The 26,118-nt window shown below is 36.9% G+C and overlaps 3 protein-coding genes across 25 annotated transcripts in view; 2 read left to right on the top strand and 1 right to left on the bottom strand.

Moving 5' to 3' along the window:
- LOC126920331 (CUGBP Elav-like family member 2) overlaps nucleotides 1-26,118 on the bottom strand; it is a 468,989-nt gene that overhangs the window by 253,518 nt on the left and 189,353 nt on the right. The gene's annotated exons all lie outside the window — the stretch shown is intronic.
- LOC126920350 (uncharacterized) lies at nucleotides 985-9,678 on the top strand. Of its 2 annotated transcripts, none has more exons than XM_050730577.1 (2): nucleotides 985-1,757; nucleotides 9,434-9,678. In XM_050730577.1, the coding sequence occupies exons 1-2, from the start codon at nucleotides 1,370-1,372 to the stop codon at nucleotides 9,634-9,636; spliced, it is 591 nt and encodes a 196-aa protein (XP_050586534.1). In that variant the 5' UTR covers nucleotides 985-1,369; the 3' UTR covers nucleotides 9,637-9,678. The 2 variants fall into 2 exon arrangements, with proteins under 2 accessions (XP_050586534.1, XP_050586535.1); XM_050730578.1 differs by lacking the exon at nucleotides 9,434-9,678 and adding an exon at nucleotides 5,596-5,840.
- LOC126920351 (uncharacterized) lies at nucleotides 12,499-25,016 on the top strand. 3 transcript variants are annotated; one of them, XM_050730582.1, is made up of 2 exons: nucleotides 12,499-13,271; nucleotides 24,772-25,016. In XM_050730582.1, the coding sequence occupies exons 1-2, from the start codon at nucleotides 12,884-12,886 to the stop codon at nucleotides 24,972-24,974; spliced, it is 591 nt and encodes a 196-aa protein (XP_050586539.1). In that variant the 5' UTR covers nucleotides 12,499-12,883; the 3' UTR covers nucleotides 24,975-25,016. The 3 variants fall into 3 exon arrangements, with proteins under 3 accessions (XP_050586539.1, XP_050586537.1, XP_050586536.1); XM_050730580.1 differs by lacking the exon at nucleotides 24,772-25,016 and adding an exon at nucleotides 20,947-21,191; XM_050730579.1 differs by lacking the exon at nucleotides 24,772-25,016 and adding an exon at nucleotides 17,110-17,354.

Below are 26,118 nucleotides of genomic sequence, written 5' to 3'. Positions count from 1 at the left end.
CAATAATAACGTTTGGGAGTTAGTAAAATGCCCAGTGAATAGATCTCCAATTGGATCAAAATGGGTTTTAAAGACCAAATACAATGAAGATCTTCCAAAAGATTTTCCAAAAGGGAATCCTCGGAACTTGCTACATGCCCACAAATGATATGCCAGCTGATCTACAAACGAAAAGCTTGGGTAAGCCAAGTCACAATGCTCACCTAGAGACCATTGGTTTGACGAGCATTCGAGTTCCGTTGAGAGGTGGTGTTGAAAACGACAACGCGAGTTCCCGCTCGCCCTGCATATGGGGATGCGCTAGTTAGAAAAAACAGTAACTAGATGATTGTTCTAGATACAATGGATAGACTCGATAGATAGTTTTTAAGTTGCTCCTTTGTATCTTCGTTTTTCCCCAGTCCATGTAAGCGTGTGCAGTAAAGGTTTTTTCGGCTTAGTAGAACGGTGTGATAGATTTATCCGTACAATATAGTAATAACTATTGTGATCCTACCTCTGAATATAGAAATAACAGGAAAAAGAAAAAGAAATTAAATTTAAGGTATCTTTTAAACTAATCATTTTTCGAATCAAGTACACTTGTACACTCTTCTGTTGAGAATTAAAAACTGCATCGAATCGCTTCTAAAAAAAATGTATCGTACCGTTTACAAAAACAAAGACCACCTTGGAGTCTCGGAGGTGCATCCACCTAGAAAAGATCTGCTACCGTGGCCAGATAACTCTCTCGAAATAGGACAAATTCTGTCTGAAACCCTTTTTCCGAATAACGTACAGTTTGTATTTTACGAGATTATTTATCGCAATTCCATGTTATTTTTATACCGCATACTTTTATATTTTATTAGATAATTCTGTAAAAAATTATATGCAATTTTTTCATTTCCTATTTTGTATATTATAGTGATCCGAGTGTGTTTCGGAACAAATTGTAAATAATTGCTCTTCGTTTTCTATTTTCTAGCGACATTTTCAGATTGAAGATTGTAAAATATTGTAAGAATGCGGATCGGCATGTTGAAAATAGCATCTGATAATGGCATATTTATTTTAACGAAAAGCAACAACCGATATCTGACACTGGCGTATCAAGAACAGACTATATATTCTGCCTGTATTTATTGTTAACACCGTTATAAAATATTGCGAGGACGAGAAAAGTGTGAAACAAGTCAAATGCAAAAGTACGTTTGATTCAAACGGTGGCCGTAAAAATAATCGAGGTCGCTGGTGTAGGTATACTAATATATAAAAATGGCACCGATTCTTGCCGGAGTCAGAGCATCGTCTGACGTAGACACGTAGACTACTCAGCTCAGTATAGTCAAACATTGACATTCGAAATTTTTTCGAAGACTTTTGGAACATGGAACTTTTACAACGTACGAACGATCGGTTTCGAGAAGGAGTTCCTGTTCGAGTGGTTCGAGTCGAATCACTTACCACCATGTGGGTCCGTTTGGCTGGATGTCCAAAGATAACCCAAACACTGAATTTAGAGATGATGGAACATCCCATGGAGCACTTGCCCAAGGCGAAAAGTTTGAGAGCAGGCATGCTCGTCGCCGTGCTAGCAGATTTCAAAGACGCTAGCGCTTGGGAAAGAGCCATTCTCTTGCAACGGACCATGACTGGTTACATCGTTTTTCTAATCGATTGGGGATTAGAAAGCGAGCAATGTCTCGATTCAATACGGTTGTTGCCACGAAATTTGGCAAAAATGGCACCCTGGGCGAGAAAAATCGTCCTGCCAGGTGTACGAGAGCAACCGAAACAAGGGAAGAGACATCGAGTGGCCCAATGCACCATGTTGAGGCGAACGGGGAGTCTAATCAACATCGATCCTTCTCCAGGAGAAGCAATAACGGCAAGGTTGCTGCTGGATCGAGAGCCGGGTGAATCCCCAAGAGATATGGCAGCATACTGGCTGGAGTTGGGTTACCTCGATCCCCAATAATCGCTGCTCTTACCAGACTCTTATTCTCTATGTATAATAATTCTTGTATGTATGGTTTTGTATGTATGGTATTGTATGTATGGTATTGTATGTATGGTATTGTAAATATGGTATTGTAAATATGGTATTGTAAATATGGTATTGTATGTATGGTATTGTATCCACAGTTTTATGTGGCTATTTGTATTTTTCTATATATATTAGTACTGAATTGCATATTCTTAGTTAAGACGGTTAGTGAATGAAAACTAATGAAAACTTAAAAACTTGTAAATTCTCTCTTATCCTTCCTTCCCATTCACACAAGTACTACAATATTAAATTTAATGTTCAACTGGACAAATTGCAAAATACAAGATAAAAAGAAGATGAATAAAATAAAAAAAATAAAAATAAGAATTCAAAATGACAACGCGAGTTCGCGCTCGCCCTGCATATGGGTATCCGCTAGTTAGAAAAAACAATAACTAGGAGATCGTTCCAGATAGAATCGATAGACTCAATAGATAGATTTCGATTAGCTCTTTTGTATCTTTTGTTTCCCTAGTCCATGTAAGTGTGCGCGATAAAGGTTTTTTCGACTCAGAACGACGTGATAGATTTATTCGTAAAATATAGTAATAACCATTGTGATCCTATCTCTGAATATAGAAATAACAACAGGTTTTGAGCCCAGGTTCAACAATTATTTATTATTTTTACTGAAAGTATTATTATTAGTAACAATATCGAGGAGCGCAGACGATAACCTAAAAACAAAAAAAAAGAAAGAACAAAAAATTACAGCAACCTCGATGCCAAAGAGATTTCAGTCAGAAATGTTGGAAACATTGGAACTGATACATTCTGATGTATGTGACCCTATAAGACAAACATCTATGTGTGGAGCAAAGTATTTTGTCACCTTTATTGATGACACGTCAAGGTTTGTATATGTGTACATCCTTAAGACAAATGATGAAATTAAAAAGGCATTTTGGAAATTTAAGGCTCTGGATGAAAGACAAACAGACAGAAAGATAAAAACACCCAGGACTGACAACGGTCTGGAATACTTAGGGAAGGACTTTGCAAATGAATTGGAAAATTGTGGTATTCGCAGGGAATTTTCAGCTTCGTCCTCATACACCACATCAAAATGGAGTGGTTGAGCAAATGGATAGATCACTCGTGGAGATGGCACGATGTATAGTGATCCAATCAAAGTTACCTATTCAATTTTAGGCAGAAGCTGTTAATACAGCATCATACATTAGGAGTAGCTGCCCAACAGTTCATGGTAAAACACCATATGGAATTTGGCACAAAAGGAAAGCAAACGTGAGTCATCTTAAAAATTTTGGTACTGAAGCTTATGCATTAAATAAGCTGCTCGATAAAACTAAGTTTGAAGCAAGATCAACATAATGTATTTTTATTGGATAGTTCGATGAATCAAAAGCGTTTCTATTATGGGATCCAAGTAAAAGAAAAGTAACAATAAGTAGGGATGATTCTTTCTTAAGAAATGCTGAGTACCACAATGATGAGACTGACAATAAACTTGAATAATTTGAATATGAACTGATAAATCAAGAATCTGACGAAGAAATCACAGAAGGGACTCATGAGAAAGAACATGATGATGGAGAAAACGCGAGTCAAAATGAAAATTATGTTCAAGATAGATTTGCGGTTAAGAGGGGACGAGGAAGACCAAACATAACGTTGAACAGGAAATGTTGGAAGATCAAGGAAAATTTATAAAACTGTCCCAATTGATCAAGGAACAGTACAATTGGTCAATGATAATTCGACTGAGTCAATAGATGAATTATTATCTGGATCTCATGCAGAAAAATGAAAAGAAGCCATGAAAAAGGGATATGACGGCTTGATCAATAATAACGTTTGGGAGTTAGTAAAATGCCCAGTGAATAGATCTCCAATTGGATCAAAATGGGTTTTAAAGACCAAATACAATGAAGATCTTCCAAAAGATTTTCCAAAAGGGAATCCTCGGAACTTGCTACATGCCCACAAATGATATGCCAGCTGATCTACAAACGAAAAGCTTGGGTAAGCCAAGTCACAATGCTCACCTAGAGACCATTGGTTTGACGAGCATTCGAGTTCCGTTGAGAGGTGGTGTTGAAAACGACAACGCGAGTTCCCGCTCGCCCTGCATATGGGGATGCGCTAGTTAGAAAAAACAGTAACTAGATGATTGTTCTAGATACAATGGATAGACTCGATAGATAGTTTTTAAGTTGCTCCTTTGTATCTTCGTTTTTCCCCAGTCCATGTAAGCGTGTGCAGTAAAGGTTTTTTCGGCTTAGTAGAACGGTGTGATAGATTTATCCGTACAATATAGTAATAACTATTGTGATCCTACCTCTGAATATAGAAATAACAGGAAAAAGAAAAAGAAATTAAATTTAAGGTATCTTTTAAACTAATCATTTTTCGAATCAAGTACACTTGTACACTCTTCTGTTGAGAATTAAAAACTGCATCGAATCGCTTCTAAAAAAAATGTATCGTACCGTTTACAAAAACAAAGACCACCTTGGAGTCTCGGAGGTGCATCCACCTAGAAAAGATCTGCTACCGTGGCCAGATAACTCTCTCGAAATAGGACAAATTCTGTCTGAAACCCTTTTTCCGAATAACGTACAGTTTGTATTTTACGAGATTATTTATCGCAATTCCATGTTATTTTTATACCGCATACTTTTATATTTTATTAGATAATTCTGTAAAAAATTATATGCAATTTTTTCATTTCCTATTTTGTATATTATAGTGATCCGAGTGTGTTTCGGAACAAATTGTAAATAATTGCTCTTCGTTTTCTATTTTCTAGCGACATTTTCAGATTGAAGATTGTAAAATATTGTAAGAATGCGGATCGGCATGTTGAAAATAGCATCTGATAATGGCATATTTATTTTAACGAAAAGCAACAACCGATATCTGACACTGGCGTATCAAGAACAGACTATATATTCTGCCTGTATTTATTGTTAACACCGTTATAAAATATTGCGAGGAGGAGAAAAGTGTGAAACAAGTCAAATGCAAAAGTACGTTTGATTCAAACGGTGGCCGTAAAAATAATCGAGGTCGCTGGTGTAGGTATACTAATATATAAAAATGGCACCGATTCTTGCCGGAGTCAGAGCATCGTCTGACGTAGACACGTAGACTACTCAGCTCAGTATAGTCAAACATTGACATTCGAAATTTTTTCGAAGACTTTTGGAACATGGAACTTTTACAACGTACGAACGATCGGTTTCGAGAAGGAGTTCCTGTTCGAGTGGTTCGAGTCGAATCACTTACCACCATGTGGGTCCGTTTGGCTGGATGTCCAAAGATAACCCAAACACTGAATTTAGAGATGATGGAACATCCCATGGAGCACTTGCCCAAGGCGAAAAGTTTGAGAGCAGGCATGCTCGTCGCCGTGCTAGCAGATTTCAAAGACGCTAGCGCTTGGGAAAGAGCCATTCTCTTGCAACGGACCATGGCTGGTTACATCGTTTTTCTAATCGATTGGGGATTAGAAAGCGAGCAATGTCTCGATTCAATACGGTTGTTGCCACGAAATTTGGCAAAAATGGCACCCTGGGCGAGAAAAATCGTCCTGCCAGGTGTACGAGAGCAACCGAAACAAGGGAAGAGACATCGAGTGGCCCAATGTACCATGTTGAGGCGAACGGGGAGTCTAATCAACATCGATCCTTCTCCAGGAGAAGCAATAACGGCAAGGTTGCTGCTGGATCGAGAGCCGGGTGAATCCCCAAGAGATATGGCAGCATACTGGCTGGAGTTGGGTTACCTCGATCCCCAATAATCGCTGCTCTTACCAGACTCTTATTCTCTATGTATAATAATTCTTGTATGTATGGTTTTGTATGTATGGTATTGTATGTATGGTATTGTATGTATGGTATTGTAAATATGGTATTGTAAATATGGTATTGTAAATATGGTATTGTATGTATGGTATTGTATCCACAGTTTTATGTGGCTATTTGTATTTTTCTATATATATTAGTACTGAATTGCATATTCTTAGTTAAGACGGTTAGTGAATGAAAACTAATGAAAACTTAAAAACTTGTAAATTCTCTCTTATCCTTCCTTCCCATTCACACAAGTACTACAATATTAAATTTAATGTTCAACTGGACAAATTGCAAAATACAAGATAAAAAGAAGATGAATAAAATAAAAAAAATAAAAATAAGAATTCAAAATGACAACGCGAGTTCGCGCTCGCCCTGCATATGGGTATCCGCTAGTTAGAAAAAACAATAACTAGGAGATCGTTCCAGATAGAATCGATAGACTCAATAGATAGATTTCGATTAGCTCTTTTGTATCTTTTGTTTCCCTAGTCCATGTAAGTGTGCGCGATAAAGGTTTTTTCGACTCAGAACGACGTGATAGATTTATTCGTAAAATATAGTAATAACCATTGTGATCCTATCTCTGAATATAGAAATAACAACAGGTTTTGAGCCCAGGTTCAACAATTATTTATTATTTTTACTGAAAGTATTATTATTAGTAACAATATCGAGGAGCGCAGACGATAACCTAAAAACAAAAAAAAAGAAAGAACAAAAAATTACAGCAACCTCGATGCCAAAGAGATTTCAGTCAGAAATGTTGGAAATATTGGAACTGATACATTCTGATGTATGTGACCCTATAAGACAAACATCTATGTGTGGAGCAAAGTATTTTGTCACCTTTATTGATGACACGTCAAGGTTTGTATATGTGTACATCCTTAAGACAAATGATGAAATTAAAAAGGCATTTTGGAAATTTAAGGCTCTGGATGAAAGACAAACAGACAGAAAGATAAAAACACCCAGGACTGACAACGGTCTGGAATACTTAGGGAAGGACTTTGCAAATGAATTGGAAAATTGTGGTATTCGCAGGGAATTTTCAGCTTCGTCCTCATACACCACATCAAAATGGAGTGGTTGAGCAAATGGATAGATCACTCGTGGAGATGGCACGATGTATGGTGATCCAATCAAAGTTACCTATTCAATTTTAGGCAGAAGCTGTTAATACAGCATCATACATTAGGAGTAGCTGCCCAACAGTTCATGGTAAAACACCATATGGAATTTGGCACAAAAGGAAAGCAAACGTGAGTCATCTTAAAAATTTTGGTACTGAAGCTTATGCATTAAATAAGCTGCTCGATAAAACTAAGTTTGAAGCAAGATCAACATAATGTATTTTTATTGGATAGTTCGATGAATCAAAAGCGTTTCTATTATGGGATCCAAGTAAAAGAAAAGTAACAATAAGTAGGGATGATTCTTTCTTAAGAAATGCTGAGTACCACAATGATGAGACTGACAATAAACTTGAATAATTTGAATATGAACTGATAAATCAAGAATCTGACGAAGAAATCACAGAAGGGACTCATGAGAAAGAACATGATGATGGAGAAAACGCGAGTCAAAATGAAAATTATGTTCAAGATAGATTTGCGGTTAAGAGGGGACGAGGAAGACCAAACATAACGTTGAACAGGAAATGTTGGAAGATCAAGGAAAATTTATAAAACTGTCCCAATTGATCAAGGAACAGTACAATTGGTCAATGATAATTCGACTGAGTCAATAGATGAATTATTATCTGGATCTCATGCAGAAAAATGAAAAGAAGCCATGAAAAAGGGATATGACGGCTTGATCAATAATAACGTTTGGGAGTTAGTAAAATGCCCAGTGAATAGATCTCCAATTGGATCAAAATGGGTTTTAAAGACCAAATACAATGAAGATCTTCCAAAAGATTTTCCAAAAGGGAATCCTCGGAACTTGCTACATGCCCACAAATGATATGCCAGCTGATCTACAAACGAAAAGCTTGGGTAAGCCAAGTCACAATGCTCACCTAGAGACCATTGGTTTGACGAGCATTCGAGTTCCGTTGAGAGGTGGTGTTGAAAACGACAACGCGAGTTCCCGCTCGCCCTGCATATGGGGATGCGCTAGTTAGAAAAAACAGTAACTAGATGATTGTTCTAGATACAATGGATAGACTCGATAGATAGTTTTTAAGTTGCTCCTTTGTATCTTCGTTTTTCCCCAGTCCATGTAAGCGTGTGCAGTAAAGGTTTTTTCGGCTTAGTAGAACGGTGTGATAGATTTATCCGTACAATATAGTAATAACTATTGTGATCCTACCTCTGAATATAGAAATAACAGGAAAAAGAAAAAGAAATTAAATTTAAGGTATCTTTTAAACTAATCATTTTTCGAATCAAGTACACTTGTACACTCTTCTGTTGAGAATTAAAAACTGCATCGAATCGCTTCTAAAAAAAATGTATCGTACCGTTTACAAAAACAAAGACCACCTTGGAGTCTCGGAGGTGCATCCACCTAGAAAAGATCTGCTACCGTGGCCAGATAACTCTCTCGAAATAGGACAAATTCTGTCTGAAACCCTTTTTCCGAATAACGTACAGTTTGTATTTTACGAGATTATTTATCGCAATTCCATGTTATTTTTATACCGCATACTTTTATATTTTATTAGATAATTCTGTAAAAAATTATATGCAATTTTTTCATTTCCTATTTTGTATATTATAGTGATCCGAGTGTGTTTCGGAACAAATTGTAAATAATTGCTCTTCGTTTTCTATTTTCTAGCGACATTTTCAGATTGAAGATTGTAAAATATTGTAAGAATGCGGATCGGCATGTTGAAAATAGCATCTGATAATGGCATATTTATTTTAACGAAAAGCAACAACCGATATCTGACACTGGCGTATCAAGAACAGACTATATATTCTGCCTGTATTTATTGTTAACACCGTTATAAAATATTGCGAGGACGAGAAAAGTGTGAAACAAGTCAAATGCAAAAGTACGTTTGATTCAAACGGTGGCCGTAAAAATAATCGAGGTCGCTGGTGTAGGTATACTAATATATAAAAATGGCACCGATTCTTGCCGGAGTCAGAGCATCGTCTGACGTAGACACGTAGACTACTCAGCTCAGTATAGTCAAACATTGACATTCGAAATTTTTTCGAAGACTTTTGGAACATGGAACTTTTACAACGTACGAACGATCGGTTTCGAGAAGGAGTTCCTGTTCGAGTGGTTCGAGTCGAATCACTTACCACCATGTGGGTCCGTTTGGCTGGATGTCCAAAGATAACCCAAACACTGAATTTAGAGATGATGGAACATCCCATGGAGCACTTGCCCAAGGCGAAAAGTTTGAGAGCAGGCATGCTCGTCGCCGTGCTAGCAGATTTCAAAGACGCTAGCGCTTGGGAAAGAGCCATTCTCTTGCAACGGACCATGGCTGGTTACATCGTTTTTCTAATCGATTGGGGATTAGAAAGCGAGCAATGTCTCGATTCAATACGGTTGTTGCCACGAAATTTGGCAAAAATGGCACCCTGGGCGAGAAAAATCGTCCTGCCAGGTGTACGAGAGCAACCGAAACAAGGGAAGAGACATCGAGTGGCCCAATGTACCATGTTGAGGCGAACGGGGAGTCTAATCAACATCGATCCTTCTCCAGGAGAAGCAATAACGGCAAGGTTGCTGCTGGATCGAGAGCCGGGTGAATCCCCAAGAGATATGGCAGCATACTGGCTGGAGTTGGGTTACCTCGATCCCCAATAATCGCTGCTCTTACCAGACTCTTATTCTCTATGTATAATAATTCTTGTATGTATGGTTTTGTATGTATGGTATTGTATGTATGGTATTGTATGTATGGTATTGTAAATATGGTATTGTAAATATGGTATTGTAAATATGGTATTGTATGTATGGTATTGTATCCACAGTTTTATGTGGCTATTTGTATTTTTCTATATATATTAGTACTGAATTGCATATTCTTAGTTAAGACGGTTAGTGAATGAAAACTAATGAAAACTTAAAAACTTGTAAATTCTCTCTTATCCTTCCTTCCCATTCACACAAGTACTACAATATTAAATTTAATGTTCAACTGGACAAATTGCAAAATACAAGATAAAAAGAAGATGAATAAAATAAAAAAAATAAAAATAAGAATTCAAAATGACAACGCGAGTTCGCGCTCGCCCTGCATATGGGTATCCGCTAGTTAGAAAAAACAATAACTAGGAGATCGTTCCAGATAGAATCGATAGACTCAATAGATAGATTTCGATTAGCTCTTTTGTATCTTTTGTTTCCCTAGTCCATGTAAGTGTGCGCGATAAAGGTTTTTTCGACTCAGAACGACGTGATAGATTTATTCGTAAAATATAGTAATAACCATTGTGATCCTATCTCTGAATATAGAAATAACAACAGGTTTTGAGCCCAGGTTCAACAATTATTTATTATTTTTACTGAAAGTATTATTATTAGTAACAATATCGAGGAGCGCAGACGATAACCTAAAAACAAAAAAAAAGAAAGAACAAAAAATTACAGCAACCTCGATGCCAAAGAGATTTCAGTCAGAAATGTTGGAAACATTGGAACTGATACATTCTGATGTATGTGACCCTATAAGACAAACATCTATGTGTGGAGCAAAGTATTTTGTCACCTTTATTGATGACACGTCAAGGTTTGTATATGTGTACATCCTTAAGACAAATGATGAAATTAAAAAGGCATTTTGGAAATTTAAGGCTCTGGATGAAAGACAAACAGACAGAAAGATAAAAACACCCAGGACTGACAACGGTCTGGAATACTTAGGGAAGGACTTTGCAAATGAATTGGAAAATTGTGGTATTCGCAGGGAATTTTCAGCTTCGTCCTCATACACCACATCAAAATGGAGTGGTTGAGCAAATGGATAGATCACTCGTGGAGATGGCACGATGTATAGTGATCCAATCAAAGTTACCTATTCAATTTTAGGCAGAAGCTGTTAATACAGCATCATACATTAGGAATAGCTGCCCAACAGTTCATGGTAAAACACCATATGGAATTTGGCACAAAAGGAAAGCAAACGTGAGTCATCTTAAAAATTTTGGTACTGAAGCTTATGCATTAAATAAGCTGCTCGATAAAACTAAGTTTGAAGCAAAATCAACATAATGTATTTTTATTGGATAGTTCGATGAATCAAAAGCGTTTCTATTATGGGATCCAAGTAAAAGAAAAGTAACAATAAGTAGGGATGATTCTTTCTTAAGAAATGCTGAGTACCACAATGATGAGACTGACAATAAACTTGAATAATTTGAATATGAACTGATAAATCAAGAATCTGACGAAGAAATCACAGAAGGGACTCATGAGAAAGAACATGATGATGGAGAAAACGCGAGTCAAAATGAAAATTATGTTCAAGATAGATTTGCGGTTAAGAGGGGACGAGGAAGACCAAACATAACGTTGAACAGGAAATGTTGGAAGATCAAGGAAAATTTATAAAACTGTCCCAATTGATCAAGGAACAGTACAATTGGTCAATGATAATTCGACTGAGTCAATAGATGAATTATTATCTGGATCTCATGCAGAAAAATGAAAAGAAGCCATGAAAAAGGGATATGACGGCTTGATCAATAATAACGTTTGGGAGTTAGTAAAATGCCCAGTGAATAGATCTCCAATTGGATCAAAATGGGTTTTAAAGACCAAATACAATGAAGATCTTCCAAAAGATTTTCCAAAAGGGAATCCTCGGAACTTGCTACATGCCCACAAATGATATGCCAGCTGATCTACAAACGAAAAGCTTGGGTAAGCCAAGTCACAATGCTCACCTAGAGACCATTGGTTTGACGAGCATTCGAGTTCCGTTGAGAGGTGGTGTTGAAAACGACAACGCGAGTTCCCGCTCGCCCTGCATATGGGGATGCGCTAGTTAGAAAAAACAGTAACTAGATGATTGTTCTAGATACAATGGATAGACTCGATAGATAGTTTTTAAGTTGCTCCTTTGTATCTTCGTTTTTCCCCAGTCCATGTAAGCGTGTGCAGTAAAGGTTTTTTCGGCTTAGTAGAACGGTGTGATAGATTTATCCGTACAATATAGTAATAACTATTGTGATCCTACCTCTGAATATAGAAATAACAGGAAAAAGAAAAAGAAATTAAATTTAAGGTATCTTTTAAACTAATCATTTTTCGAATCAAGTACACTTGTACACTCTTCTGTTGAGAATTAAAAACTGCATCGAATCGCTTCTAAAAAAAATGTATCGTACCGTTTACAAAAACAAAGACCACCTTGGAGTCTCGGAGGTGCATCCACCTAGAAAAGATCTGCTACCGTGGCCAGATAACTCTCTCGAAATAGGACAAATTCTGTCTGAAACCCTTTTTCCGAATAACGTACAGTTTGTATTTTACGAGATTATTTATCGCAATTCCATGTTATTTTTATACCGCATACTTTTATATTTTATTAGATAATTCTGTAAAAAATTATATGCAATTTTTTCATTTCCTATTTTGTATATTATAGTGATCCGAGTGTGTTTCGGAACAAATTGTAAATAATTGCTCTTCGTTTTCTATTTTCTAGCGACATTTTCAGATTGAAGATTGTAAAATATTGTAAGAATGCGGATCGGCATGTTGAAAATAGCATCTGATAATGGCATATTTATTTTAACGAAAAGCAACAACCGATATCTGACACTGGCGTATCAAGAACAGACTATATATTCTGCCTGTATTTATTGTTAACACCGTTATAAAATATTGCGAGGACGAGAAAAGTGTGAAACAAGTCAAATGCAAAAGTACGTTTGATTCAAACGGTGGCCGTAAAAATAATCGAGGTCGCTGGTGTAGGTATACTAATATATAAAAATGGCACCGATTCTTGCCGGAGTCAGAGCATCGTCTGACGTAGACACGTAGACTACTCAGCTCAGTATAGTCAAACATTGACATTCGAAATTTTTTCGAAGACTTTTGGAACATGGAACTTTTACAACGTACGAACGATCGGTTTCGAGAAGGAGTTCCTGTTCGAGTGGTTCGAGTCGAATCACTTACCACCATGTGGGTCCGTTTGGCTGGATGTCCAAAGATAACCCAAACACTGAATTTAGAGATGATGGAACATCCCATGGAGCACTTGCCCAAGGCGAAAAGTTTGAGAGCAGGCATGCTCGTCGCCGTGCTAGCAGATTTCAAAGACGCTAGCGCTTGGGAAAGAGCCATTCTCTTGCAACGGACCATGACTGGTTACATCGTTTTTCTAATCGATTGGGGATTAGAAAGCGAGCAATGTCTCGATTCAATACGGTTGTTGCCACGAAATTTGGCAAAAATGGCACCCTGGGCGAGAAAAATCGTCCTGCCAGGTGTACGAGAGCAACCGAAACAAGGGAAGAGACATCGAGTGGCCCAATGCACCATGTTGAGGCGAACGGGGAGTCTAATCAACATCGATCCTTCTCCAGGAGAAGCAATAACGGCAAGGTTGCTGCTGGATCGAGAGCCGGGTGAATCCCCAAGAGATATGGCAGCATACTGGCTGGAGTTGGGTTACCTCGATCCCCAATAATCGCTGCTCTTACCAGACTCTTATTCTCTATGTATAATAATTCTTGTATGTATGGTTTTGTATGTATGGTATTGTATGTATGGTATTGTATGTATGGTATTGTAAATATGGTATTGTAAATATGGTATTGTAAATATGGTATTGTATGTATGGTATTGTATCCACAGTTTTATGTGGCTATTTGTATTTTTCTATATATATTAGTACTGAATTGCATATTCTTAGTTAAGACGGTTAGTGAATGAAAACTAATGAAAACTTAAAAACTTGTAAATTCTCTCTTATCCTTCCTTCCCATTCACACAAGTACTACAATATTAAATTTAATGTTCAACTGGACAAATTGCAAAATACAAGATAAAAAGAAGATGAATAAAATAAAAAAAATAAAAATAAGAATTCAAAATGACAACGCGAGTTCGCGCTCGCCCTGCATATGGGTATCCGCTAGTTAGAAAAAACAATAACTAGGAGATCGTTCCAGATAGAATCGATAGACTCAATAGATAGATTTCGATTAGCTCTTTTGTATCTTTTGTTTCCCTAGTCCATGTAAGTGTGCGCGATAAAGGTTTTTTCGACTCAGAACGACGTGATAGATTTATTCGTAAAATATAGTAATAACCATTGTGATCCTATCTCTGAATATAGAAATAACAACAGGTTTTGAGCCCAGGTTCAACAATTATTTATTATTTTTACTGAAAGTATTATTATTAGTAACAATATCGAGGAGCGCAGACGATAACCTAAAAACAAAAAAAAAGAAAGAACAAAAAATTACAGCAACCTCGATGCCAAAGAGATTTCAGTCAGAAATGTTGGAAATATTGGAACTGATACATTCTGATGTATGTGACCCTATAAGACAAACATCTATGTGTGGAGCAAAGTATTTTGTCACCTTTATTGATGACACGTCAAGGTTTGTATATGTGTACATCCTTAAGACAAATGATGAAATTAAAAAGGCATTTTGGAAATTTAAGGCTCTGGATGAAAGACAAACAGACAGAAAGATAAAAACACCCAGGACTGACAACGGTCTGGAATACTTAGGGAAGGACTTTGCAAATGAATTGGAAAATTGTGGTATTCGCAGGGAATTTTCAGCTTCGTCCTCATACACCACATCAAAATGGAGTGGTTGAGCAAATGGATAGATCACTCGTGGAGATGGCACGATGTATGGTGATCCAATCAAAGTTACCTATTCAATTTTAGGCAGAAGCTGTTAATACAGCATCATACATTAGGAGTAGCTGCCCAACAGTTCATGGTAAAACACCATATGGAATTTGGCACAAAAGGAAAGCAAACGTGAGTCATCTTAAAAATTTTGGTACTGAAGCTTATGCATTAAATAAGCTGCTCGATAAAACTAAGTTTGAAGCAAGATCAACATAATGTATTTTTATTGGATAGTTCGATGAATCAAAAGCGTTTCTATTATGGGATCCAAGTAAAAGAAAAGTAACAATAAGTAGGGATGATTCTTTCTTAAGAAATGCTGAGTACCACAATGATGAGACTGACAATAAACTTGAATAATTTGAATATGAACTGATAAATCAAGAATCTGACGAAGAAATCACAGAAGGGACTCATGAGAAAGAACATGATGATGGAGAAAACGCGAGTCAAAATGAAAATTATGTTCAAGATAGATTTGCGGTTAAGAGGGGACGAGGAAGACCAAACATAACGTTGAACAGGAAATGTTGGAAGATCAAGGAAAATTTATAAAACTGTCCCAATTGATCAAGGAACAGTACAATTGGTCAATGATAATTCGACTGAGTCAATAGATGAATTATTATCTGGATCTCATGCAGAAAAATGAAAAGAAGCCATGAAAAAGGGATATGACGGCTTGATCAATAATAACGTTTGGGAGTTAGTAAAATGCCCAGTGAATAGATCTCCAATTGGATCAAAATGGGTTTTAAAGACCAAATACAATGAAGATCTTCCAAAAGATTTTCCAAAAGGGAATCCTCGGAACTTGCTACATGCCCACAAATGATATGCCAGCTGATCTACAAACGAAAAGCTTGGGTAAGCCAAGTCACAATGCTCACCTAGAGACCATTGGTTTGACGAGCATTCGAGTTCCGTTGAGAGGTGGTGTTGAAAACGACAACGCGAGTTCCCGCTCGCCCTGCATATGGGGATGCGCTAGTTAGAAAAAACAGTAACTAGATGATTGTTCTAGATACAATGGATAGACTCGATAGATAGTTTTTAAGTTGCTCCTTTGTATCTTCGTTTTTCCCCAGTCCATGTAAGCGTGTGCAGTAAAGGTTTTTTCGGCTTAGTAGAACAGTGTGATAGATTTATCCGTACAATATAGTAATAACTATTGTGATCCTACCTCTGAATATAGAAATAACAGGAAAAAGAAAAAGAAATTAAATTTAAGGTATCTTTTAAACTAATCATTTTTCGAATCAAGTACACTTGTACACTCTTCTGTTGAGAATTAAAAACTGCATCGAATCGCTTCTAAAAAAAATGTATCGTACCGTTTACAAAAACAAAGACCACCTTGGAGTCTCGGAGGTGCATCCACCTAGAAAAGATCTGCTACCGTGGCCAGATAACTCTCTCGAAATAGGACAAATTCTGTCTGAAACCCTTTTTCCGAATAACGTACAGTTTGTATTTTACGAGATTATTTATCGCAATTCCATGTTATTTTTATACCGCATACTTTTATATTTTATTAGATAATTCTGTAAAAAATTATATGCAATTTTTTCATTTCCTATTTTGTATATTATAGTGATCCGAGTGTGTTTCGGAACAAATTGTAAATAATTGCTCTTCGTTTTCTATTTTCTAGCGACATTTTCAGATTGAAGATTGTAAAATATTGTAAGAATGCGGATCGGCATGTTGAAAATAGCATCTGATAATGGCATATTTATTTTAACGAAAAGCAACAACCGATATCTGACACTGGCGTATCAAGAACAGACTATATATTCTGCCTGTATTTATTGTTAACACCGTTATAAAATATTGCGAGGACGAGAAAAGTGTGAAACAAGTCAAATGCAAAAGTACGTTTGATTCAAACGGTGGCCGTAAAAATAATCGAGGTCGCTGGTGTAGGTATACTAATATATAAAAATGGCACCGATTCTTGCCGGAGTCAGAGCATCGTCTGACGTAGACACGTAGACTACTCAGCTCAGTATAGTCAAACATTGACATTCGAAATTTTTTCGAAGACTTTTGGAACATGGAACTTTTACAACGTACGAACGATCGGTTTCGAGAAGGAGTTCCTGTTCGAGTGGTTCGAGTCGAATCACTTACCACCATGTGGGTCCGTTTGGCTGGATGTCCAAAGATAACCCAAACACTGAATTTAGAGATGATGGAACATCCCATGGAGCACTTGCCCAAGGCGAAAAGTTTGAGAGCAGGCATGCTCGTCGCCGTGCTAGCAGATTTCAAAGACGCTAGCGCTTGGGAAAGAGCCATTCTCTTGCAACGGACCATGGCTGGTTACATCGTTTTTCTAATCGATTGGGGATTAGAAAGCGAGCAATGTCTCGATTCAATACGGTTGTTGCCACGAAATTTGGCAAAAATGGCACCCTGGGCGAGAAAAATCGTCCTGCCAGGTGTACGAGAGCAACCGAAACAAGGGAAGAGACATCGAGTGGCCCAATGTACCATGTTGAGGCGAACGGGGAGTCTAATCAACATCGATCCTTCTCCAGGAGAAGCAATAACGGCAAGGTTGCTGCTGGATCGAGAGCCGGGTGAATCCCCAAGAGATATGGCAGCATACTGGCTGGAGTTGGGTTACCTCGATCCCCAATAATCGCTGCTCTTACCAGACTCTTATTCTCTATGTATAATAATTCTTGTATGTATGGTTTTGTATGTATGGTATTGTATGTATGGTATTGTATGTATGGTATTGTAAATATGGTATTGTAAATATGGTATTGTAAATATGGTATTGTATGTATGGTATTGTATCCACAGTTTTATGTGGCTATTTGTATTTTTCTATATATATTAGTACTGAATTGCATATTCTTAGTTAAGACGGTTAGTGAATGAAAACTAATGAAAACTTAAAAACTTGTAAATTCTCTCTTATCCTTCCTTCCCATTCACACAAGTACTACAATATTAAATTTAATGTTCAACTGGACAAATTGCAAAATACAAGATAAAAAGAAGATGAATAAAATAAAAAAAATAAAAATAAGAATTCAAAATGACAACGCGAGTTCGCGCTCGCCCTGCATATGGGTATCCGCTAGTTAGAAAAAACAATAACTAGGAGATCGTTCCAGATAGAATCGATAGACTCAATAGATAGATTTCGATTAGCTCTTTTGTATCTTTTGTTTCCCTAGTCCATGTAAGTGTGCGCGATAAAGGTTTTTTCGACTCAGAACGACGTGATAGATTTATTCGTAAAATATAGTAATAACCATTGTGATCCTATCTCTGAATATAGAAATAACAACAGGTTTTGAGCCCAGGTTCAACAATTATTTATTATTTTTACTGAAAGTATTATTATTAGTAACAATATCGAGGAGCGCAGACGATAACCTAAAAACAAAAAAAAAAAAGAACAAAAAATTACAGCAACCTCGATGCCAAAGAGATTTCAGTCAGAAATGTTGGAAATATTGGAACTGATACATTCTGATGTATGTGACCCTATAAGACAAACATCTATGTGTGGAGCAAAGTATTTTGTCACCTTTATTGATGACACGTCAAGGTTTGTATATGTGTACATCCTTAAGACAAATGATGAAATTAAAAAGGCATTTTGGAAATTTAAGGCTCTGGATGAAAGACAAACAGACAGAAAGATAAAAACACCCAGGACTGACAACGGTCTGGAATACTTAGGGAAGGACTTTGCAAATGAATTGGAAAATTGTGGTATTCGCAGGGAATTTTCAGCTTCGTCCTCATACACCACATCAAAATGGAGTGGTTGAGCAAATGGATAGATCACTCGTGGAGATGGCACGATGTATGGTGATCCAATCAAAGTTACCTATTCAATTTTAGGCAGAAGCTGTTAATACAGCATCATACATTAGGAGTAGCTGCCCAACAGTTCATGGTAAAACACCATATGGAATTTGGCACAAAAGGAAAGCAAACGTGAGTCATCTTAAAAATTTTGGTACTGAAGCTTATGCATTAAATAAGCTGCTCGATAAAACTAAGTTTGAAGCAAGATCAACATAATGTATTTTTATTGGATAGTTCGATGAATCAAAAGCGTTTCTATTATGGGATCCAAGTAAAAGAAAAGTAACAATAAGTAGGGATGATTCTTTCTTAAGAAATGCTGAGTACCACAATGATGAGACTGACAATAAACTTGAATAATTTGAATATGAACTGATAAATCAAGAATCTGACGAAGAAATCACAGAAGGGACTCATGAGAAAGAACATGATGATGGAGAAAACGCGAGTCAAAATGAAAATTATGTTCAAGATAGATTTGCGGTTAAGAGGGGACGAGGAAGACCAAACATAACGTTGAACAGGAAATGTTGGAAGATCAAGGAAAATTTATAAAACTGTCCCAATTGATCAAGGAACAGTACAATTGGTCAATGATAATTCGACTGAGTCAATAGATGAATTATTATCTGGATCTCATGCAGAAAAATGAAAAGAAGCCATGAAAAAGGGATATGACGGCTTGATCAATAATAACGTTTGGGAGTTAGTAAAATGCCCAGTGAATAGATCTCCAATTGGATCAAAATGGGTTTTAAAGACCAAATACAATGAAGATCTTCCAAAAGATTTTCCAAAAGAGAATCCTCGGAACTTGCTACATGCCCACAAATGATATGCCAGCTGATCTACAAACGAAAAGCTTGGGTAAGCCAAGTCACAATGCTCACCTAGAGACCATTGGTTTGACGAGCATTCGAGTTCCGTTGAGAGGTGGTGTTGAAAACGACAACGCGAGTTCCCGCTCGCCCTGCATATGGGGATGCGCTAGTTAGAAAAAACAGTAACTAGATGATTGTTCTAGATACAATGGATAGACTCGATAGATAGTTTTTAAGTTGCTCCTTTGTATCTTCGTTTTTCCCCAGTCCATGTAAGCGTGTGCAGTAAAGGTTTTTTCGGCTTAGTAGAACGGTGTGATAGATTTATCCGTACAATATAGTAATAACTATTGTGATCCTACCTCTGAATATAGAAATAACAGGAAAAAGAAAAAGAAATTAAATTTAAGGTATCTTTTAAACTAATCATTTTTCGAATCAAGTACACTTGTACACTCTTCTGTTGAGAATTAAAAACTGCATCGAATCGCTTCTAAAAAAAATGTATCGTACCGTTTACAAAAACAAAGACCACCTTGGAGTCTCGGAGGTGCATCCACCTAGAAAAGATCTGCTACCGTGGCCAGATAACTCTCTCGAAATAGGACAAATTCTGTCTGAAACCCTTTTTCCGAATAACGTACAGTTTGTATTTTACGAGATTATTTATCGCAATTCCATGTTATTTTTATACCGCATACTTTTATATTTTATTAGATAATTCTGTAAAAAATTATATGCAATTTTTTCATTTCCTATTTTGTATATTATAGTGATCCGAGTGTGTTTCGGAACAAATTGTAAATAATTGCTCTTCGTTTTCTATTTTCTAGCGACATTTTCAGATTGAAGATTGTAAAATATTGTAAGAATGCGGATCGGCATGTTGAAAATAGCATCTGATAATGGCATATTTATTTTAACGAAAAGCAACAACCGATATCTGACACTGGCGTATCAAGAACAGACTATATATTCTGCCTGTATTTATTGTTAACACCGTTATAAAATATTGCGAGGACGAGAAAAGTGTGAAACAAGTCAAATGCAAAAGTACGTTTGATTCAAACGGTGGCCGTAAAAATAATCGAGGTCGCTGGTGTAGGTATACTAATATATAAAAATGGCACCGATTCTTGCCGGAGTCAGAGCATCGTCTGACGTAGACACGTAGACTACTCAGCTCAGTGTAGTCAAACATTGACATTCGAAATTTTTTCGAAGACTTTTGGAACATGGAACTTTTACAACGTACGAACGATCGGTTTCGAGAAGGAGTTCCTGTTCGAGTGGTTCGAGTCGAATCACTTACCACCATGTGGGTCCGTTTGGCTGGATGTCCAAAGATAACCCAAACACTGAATTTAGAGATGATGGAACATCCCATGGAGCACTTGCCCAAGGCGAAAAGTTTGAGAGCAGGCATGCTCGTCGCCGTGCTAGCAGATTTCAAAGACGCTAGCGCTTGGGAAAGAGCCATTCTCTTGCAACGGACCATGGCTGGTTACATCGTTTTTCTAATCGATTGGGGATTAGAAAGCGAGCAATGTCTCGATTCAATACGGTTGTTGCCACGAAATTTGGCAAAAATGGCACCCTGGGCGAGAAAAATCGTCCTGCCAGGTGTACGAGAGCAACCGAAACAAGGGAAGAGACATCGAGTGGCCCAATGTACCATGTTGAGGCGAACGGGGAGTCTAATCAACATCGATCCTTCTCCAGGAGAAGCAATAACGGCAAGGTTGCTGCTGGATCGAGAGCCGGGTGAATCCCCAAGAGATATGGCAGCATACTGGCTGGAGTTGGGTTACCTCGATCCCCAATAATCGCTGCTCTTACCAGACTCTTATTCTCTATGTATAATAATTCTTGTATGTATGGTTTTGTATGTATGGTATTGTATGTATGGTATTGTATGTATGGTATTGTAAATATGGTATTGTAAATATGGTATTGTATGTATGGTATTGTATCCACAGTTTTATGTGGCTATTTGTATTTTTCTATATATATTAGTACTGAATTGCATATTCTTAGTTAAGACGGTTAGTGAATGAAAACTAATAAAAACTTAAAAACTTGTAAATTCTCTCTTATCCTTCCTTCCCATTCACACAAGTACTACAATATTAAATTTAATGTTCAACTGGACAAATTGCAAAATACAAGATAAAAAGAAGATGAATAAAATAAAAAAAATAAAAATAAGAATTCAAAATGACAACGCGAGTTCGCGCTCGCCCTGCATATGGGTATCCGCTAGTTAGAAAAAACAATAACTAGGAGATCGTTCCAGATAGAATCGATAGACTCAATAGATAGATTTCGATTAGCTCTTTTGTATCTTTTGTTTCCCTAGTCCATGTAAGTGTGCGCGATAAAGGTTTTTTCGACTCAGAACGACGTGATAGATTTATTCGTAAAATATAGTAATAACCATTGTGATCCTATCTCTGAATATAGAAATAACAACAGGTTTTGAGCCCAGGTTCAACAATTATTTATTATTTTTACTGAAAGTATTATTATTAGTAACAATATCGAGGAGCGCAGACGATAACCTAAAAACAAAAAAAAAAAAAAGAACAAAAAATTACAGCAACCTCGATGCCAAAGAGATTTCAGTCAGAAATGTTGGAAATATTGGAACTGATACATTCTGATGTATGTGACCCTATAAGACAAACATCTATGTGTGGAGCAAAGTATTTTGTCACCTTTATTGATGACACGTCAAGGTTTGTATATGTGTACATCCTTAAGACAAATGATGAAATTAAAAAGGCATTTTGGAAATTTAAGGCTCTGGATGAAAGACAAACAGACAGAAAGATAAAAACACCCAGGACTGACAACGGTCTGGAATACTTAGGGAAGGACTTTGCAAATGAATTGGAAAATTGTGGTATTCGCAGGGAATTTTCAGCTTCGTCCTCATACACCACATCAAAATGGAGTGGTTGAGCAAATGGATAGATCACTCGTGGAGATGGCACGATGTATGGTGATCCAATCAAAGTTACCTATTCAATTTTAGGCAGAAGCTGTTAATACAGCATCATACATTAGGAGTAGCTGCCCAACAGTTCATGGTAAAACACCATATGGAATTTGGCACAAAAGGAAAGCAAACGTGAGTCATCTTAAAAATTTTGGTACTGAAGCTTATGCATTAAATAAGCTGCTCGATAAAACTAAGTTTGAAGCAAGATCAACATAATGTATTTTTATTGGATAGTTCGATGAATCAAAAGCGTTTCTATTATGGGATCCAAGTAAAAGAAAAGTAACAATAAGTAGGGATGATTCTTTCTTAAGAAATGCTGAGTACCACAATGATGAGACTGACAATAAACTTGAATAATTTGAATATGAACTGATAAATCAAGAATCTGACGAAGAAATCACAGAAGGGACTCATGAGAAAGAACATGATGATGGAGAAAACGCGAGTCAAAATGAAAATTATGTTCAAGATAGATTTGCGGTTAAGAGGGGACGAGGAAGACCAAACATAACGTTGAACAGGAAATGTTGGAAGATCAAGGAAAATTTATAAAACTGTCCCAATTGATCAAGGAACAGTACAATTGGTCAATGATAATTCGACTGAGTCAATAGATGAATTATTATCTGGATCTCATGCAGAAAAATGAAAAGAAGCCATGAAAAAGGGATATGACGGCTTGATCAATAATAACGTTTGGGAGTTAGTAAAATGCCCAGTGAATAGATCTCCAATTGGATCAAAATGGGTTTTAAAGACCAAATACAATGAAGATCTTCCAAAAGATTTTCCAAAAGGGAATCCTCGGAACTTGCTACATGCCCACAAATGATATGCCAGCTGATCTACAAACGAAAAGCTTGGGTAAGCCAAGTCACAATGCTCACCTAGAGACCATTGGTTTGACGAGCATTCGAGTTCCGTTGAGAGGTGGTGTTGAAAACGACAACGCGAGTTCCCGCTCGCCCTGCATATGGGGATGCGCTAGTTAGAAAAAACAGTAACTAGATGATTGTTCTAGATACAATGGATAGACTCGATAGATAGTTTTTAAGTTGCTCCTTTGTATCTTCGTTTTTCCCCAGTCCATGTAAGCGTGTGCAGTAAAGGTTTTTTCGGCTTAGTAGAACGGTGTGATAGATTTATCCGTACAATATAGTAATAACTATTGTGATCCTACCTCTGAATATAGAAATAACAGGAAAAAGAAAAAGAAATTAAATTTAAGGTATCTTTTAAACTAATCATTTTTCGAATCAAGTACACTTGTACACTCTTCTGTTGAGAATTAAAAACTGCATCGAATCGCTTCTAAAAAAAATGTATCGTACCGTTTACAAAAACAAAGACCACCTTGGAGTCTCGGAGGTGCATCCACCTAGAAAAGATCTGCTACCGTGGCCAGATAACTCTCTCGAAATAGGACAAATTCTGTCTGAAACCCTTTTTCCGAATAACGTACAGTTTGTATTTTACGAGATTATTTATCGCAATTCCATGTTATTTTTATACCGCATACTTTTATATTTTATTAGATAATTCTGTAAAAAATTATATGCAATTTTTTCATTTCCTATTTTGTATATTATAGTGATCCGAGTGTGTTTCGGAACAAATTGTAAATAATTGCTCTTCGTTTTCTATTTTCTAGCGACATTTTCAGATTGAAGATTGTAAAATATTGTAAGAATGCGGATCGGCATGTTGAAAATAGCATCTGATAATGGCATATTTATTTTAACGAAAAGCAACAACCGATATCTGACACTGGCGTATCAAGAACAGACTATATATTCTGCCTGTATTTATTGTTAACACCGTTATAAAATATTGCGAGGACGAGAAAAGTGTGAAACAAGTCAAATGCAAAAGTACGTTTGATTCAAACGGTGGCCGTAAAAATAATCGAGGTCGCTGGTGTAGGTATACTAATATATAAAAATGGCACCGATTCTTGCCGGAGTCAGAGCATCGTCTGACGTAGACACGTAGACTACTCAGCTCAGTATAGTCAAACATTGACATTCGAAATTTTTTCGAAGACTTTTGGAACATGGAACTTTTACAACGTACGAACGATCGGTTTCGAGAAGGAGTTCCTGTTCGAGTGGTTCGAGTCGAATCACTTACCACCATGTGGGTCCGTTTGGCTGGATGTCCAAAGATAACCCAAACACTGAATTTAGAGATGATGGAACATCCCATGGAGCACTTGCCCAAGGCGAAAAGTTTGAGAGCAGGCATGCTCGTCGCCGTGCTAGCAGATTTCAAAGACGCTAGCGCTTGGGAAAGAGCCATTCTCTTGCAACGGACCATGGCTGGTTACATCGTTTTTCTAATCGATTGGGGATTAGAAAGCGAGCAATGTCTCGATTCAATACGGTTGTTGCCACGAAATTTGGCAAAAATGGCACCCTGGGCGAGAAAAATCGTCCTGCCAGGTGTACGAGAGCAACCGAAACAAGGGAAGAGACATCGAGTGGCCCAATGTACCATGTTGAGGCGAACGGGGAGTCTAATCAACATCGATCCTTCTCCAGGAGAAGCAATAACGGCAAGGTTGCTGCTGGATCGAGAGCCGGGTGAATCCCCAAGAGATATGGCAGCATACTGGCTGGAGTTGGGTTACCTCGATCCCCAATAATCGCTGCTCTTACCAGACTCTTATTCTCTATGTATAATAATTCTTGTATGTATGGTTTTGTATGTATGGTATTGTATGTATGGTATTGTATGTATGGTATTGTAAATATGGTATTGTAAATATGGTATTGTATGTATGGTATTGTATCCACAGTTTTATGTGGCTATTTGTATTTTTCTATATATATTAGTACTGAATTGCATATTCTTAGTTAAGACGGTTAGTGAATGAAAACTAATAAAAACTTAAAAACTTGTAAATTCTCTCTTATCCTTCCTTCCCATTCACACAAGTACTACAATATTAAATTTAATGTTCAACTGGACAAATTGCAAAATACAAGATAAAAAGAAGATGAATAAAATAAAAAAAATAAAAATAAGAATTCAAAATGACAACGCGAGTTCGCGCTCGCCCTGCATATGGGTATCCGCTAGTTAGAAAAAACAATAACTAGGAGATCGTTCCAGATAGAATCGATAGACTCAATAGATAGATTTCGATTAGCTCTTTTGTATCTTTTGTTTCCCTAGTCCATGTAAGTGTGCGCGATAAAGGTTTTTTCGACTCAGAACGACGTGATAGATTTATTCGTAAAATATAGTAATAACCATTGTGATCCTATCTCTGAATATAGAAATAACAACAGGTTTTGAGCCCAGGTTCAACAATTATTTATTATTTTTACTGAAAGTATTATTATTAGTAACAATATCGAGGAGCGCAGACGATAACCTAAAAACAAAAAAAAAAAAAAGAACAAAAAATTACAGCAACCTCGATGCCAAAGAGATTTCAGTCAGAAATGTTGGAAATATTGGAACTGATACATTCTGATGTATGTGACCCTATAAGACAAACATCTATGTGTGGAGCAAAGTATTTTGTCACCTTTATTGATGACACGTCAAGGTTTGTATATGTGTACATCCTTAAGACAAATGATGAAATTAAAAAGGCATTTTGGAAATTTAAGGCTCTGGATGAAAGACAAACAGACAGAAAGATAAAAACACCCAGGACTGACAACGGTCTGGAATACTTAGGGAAGGACTTTGCAAATGAATTGGAAAATTGTGGTATTCGCAGGGAATTTTCAGCTTCGTCCTCATACACCACATCAAAATGGAGTGGTTGAGCAAAT

This window comes from Bombus affinis, chromosome 9 (genome assembly GCF_024516045.1).
Source record: "Bombus affinis isolate iyBomAffi1 chromosome 9, iyBomAffi1.2, whole genome shotgun sequence".
NCBI lineage: Eukaryota > Metazoa > Arthropoda > Insecta > Hymenoptera > Apidae > Bombus > Bombus affinis.
This window is presented reverse-complemented; position numbering and strand designations above follow the sequence as displayed.

What these genes read in the sequence shown, in the direction of transcription:
- LOC126920350 (XM_050730577.1), top strand. Translation starts at nt 1,370, where the DNA reads ATGGAACTTTTACAACGTACGAACGATCGGTTTCGAGAAGGAGTTCCT. An exon ending in GAGAAAAATCGTCCTGCCAG is followed by an intron (nt 1,758 to 9,433) that starts GTGTACGAGAGC and finishes TCGTCCTGCCAG; the next exon opens with GTGTACGAGAGCAACCGAAA.
- LOC126920351 (XM_050730582.1), top strand. Translation starts at nt 12,884, where the DNA reads ATGGAACTTTTACAACGTACGAACGATCGGTTTCGAGAAGGAGTTCCT. An exon ending in GAGAAAAATCGTCCTGCCAG is followed by an intron (nt 13,272 to 24,771) that starts GTGTACGAGAGC and finishes TCGTCCTGCCAG; the next exon opens with GTGTACGAGAGCAACCGAAA.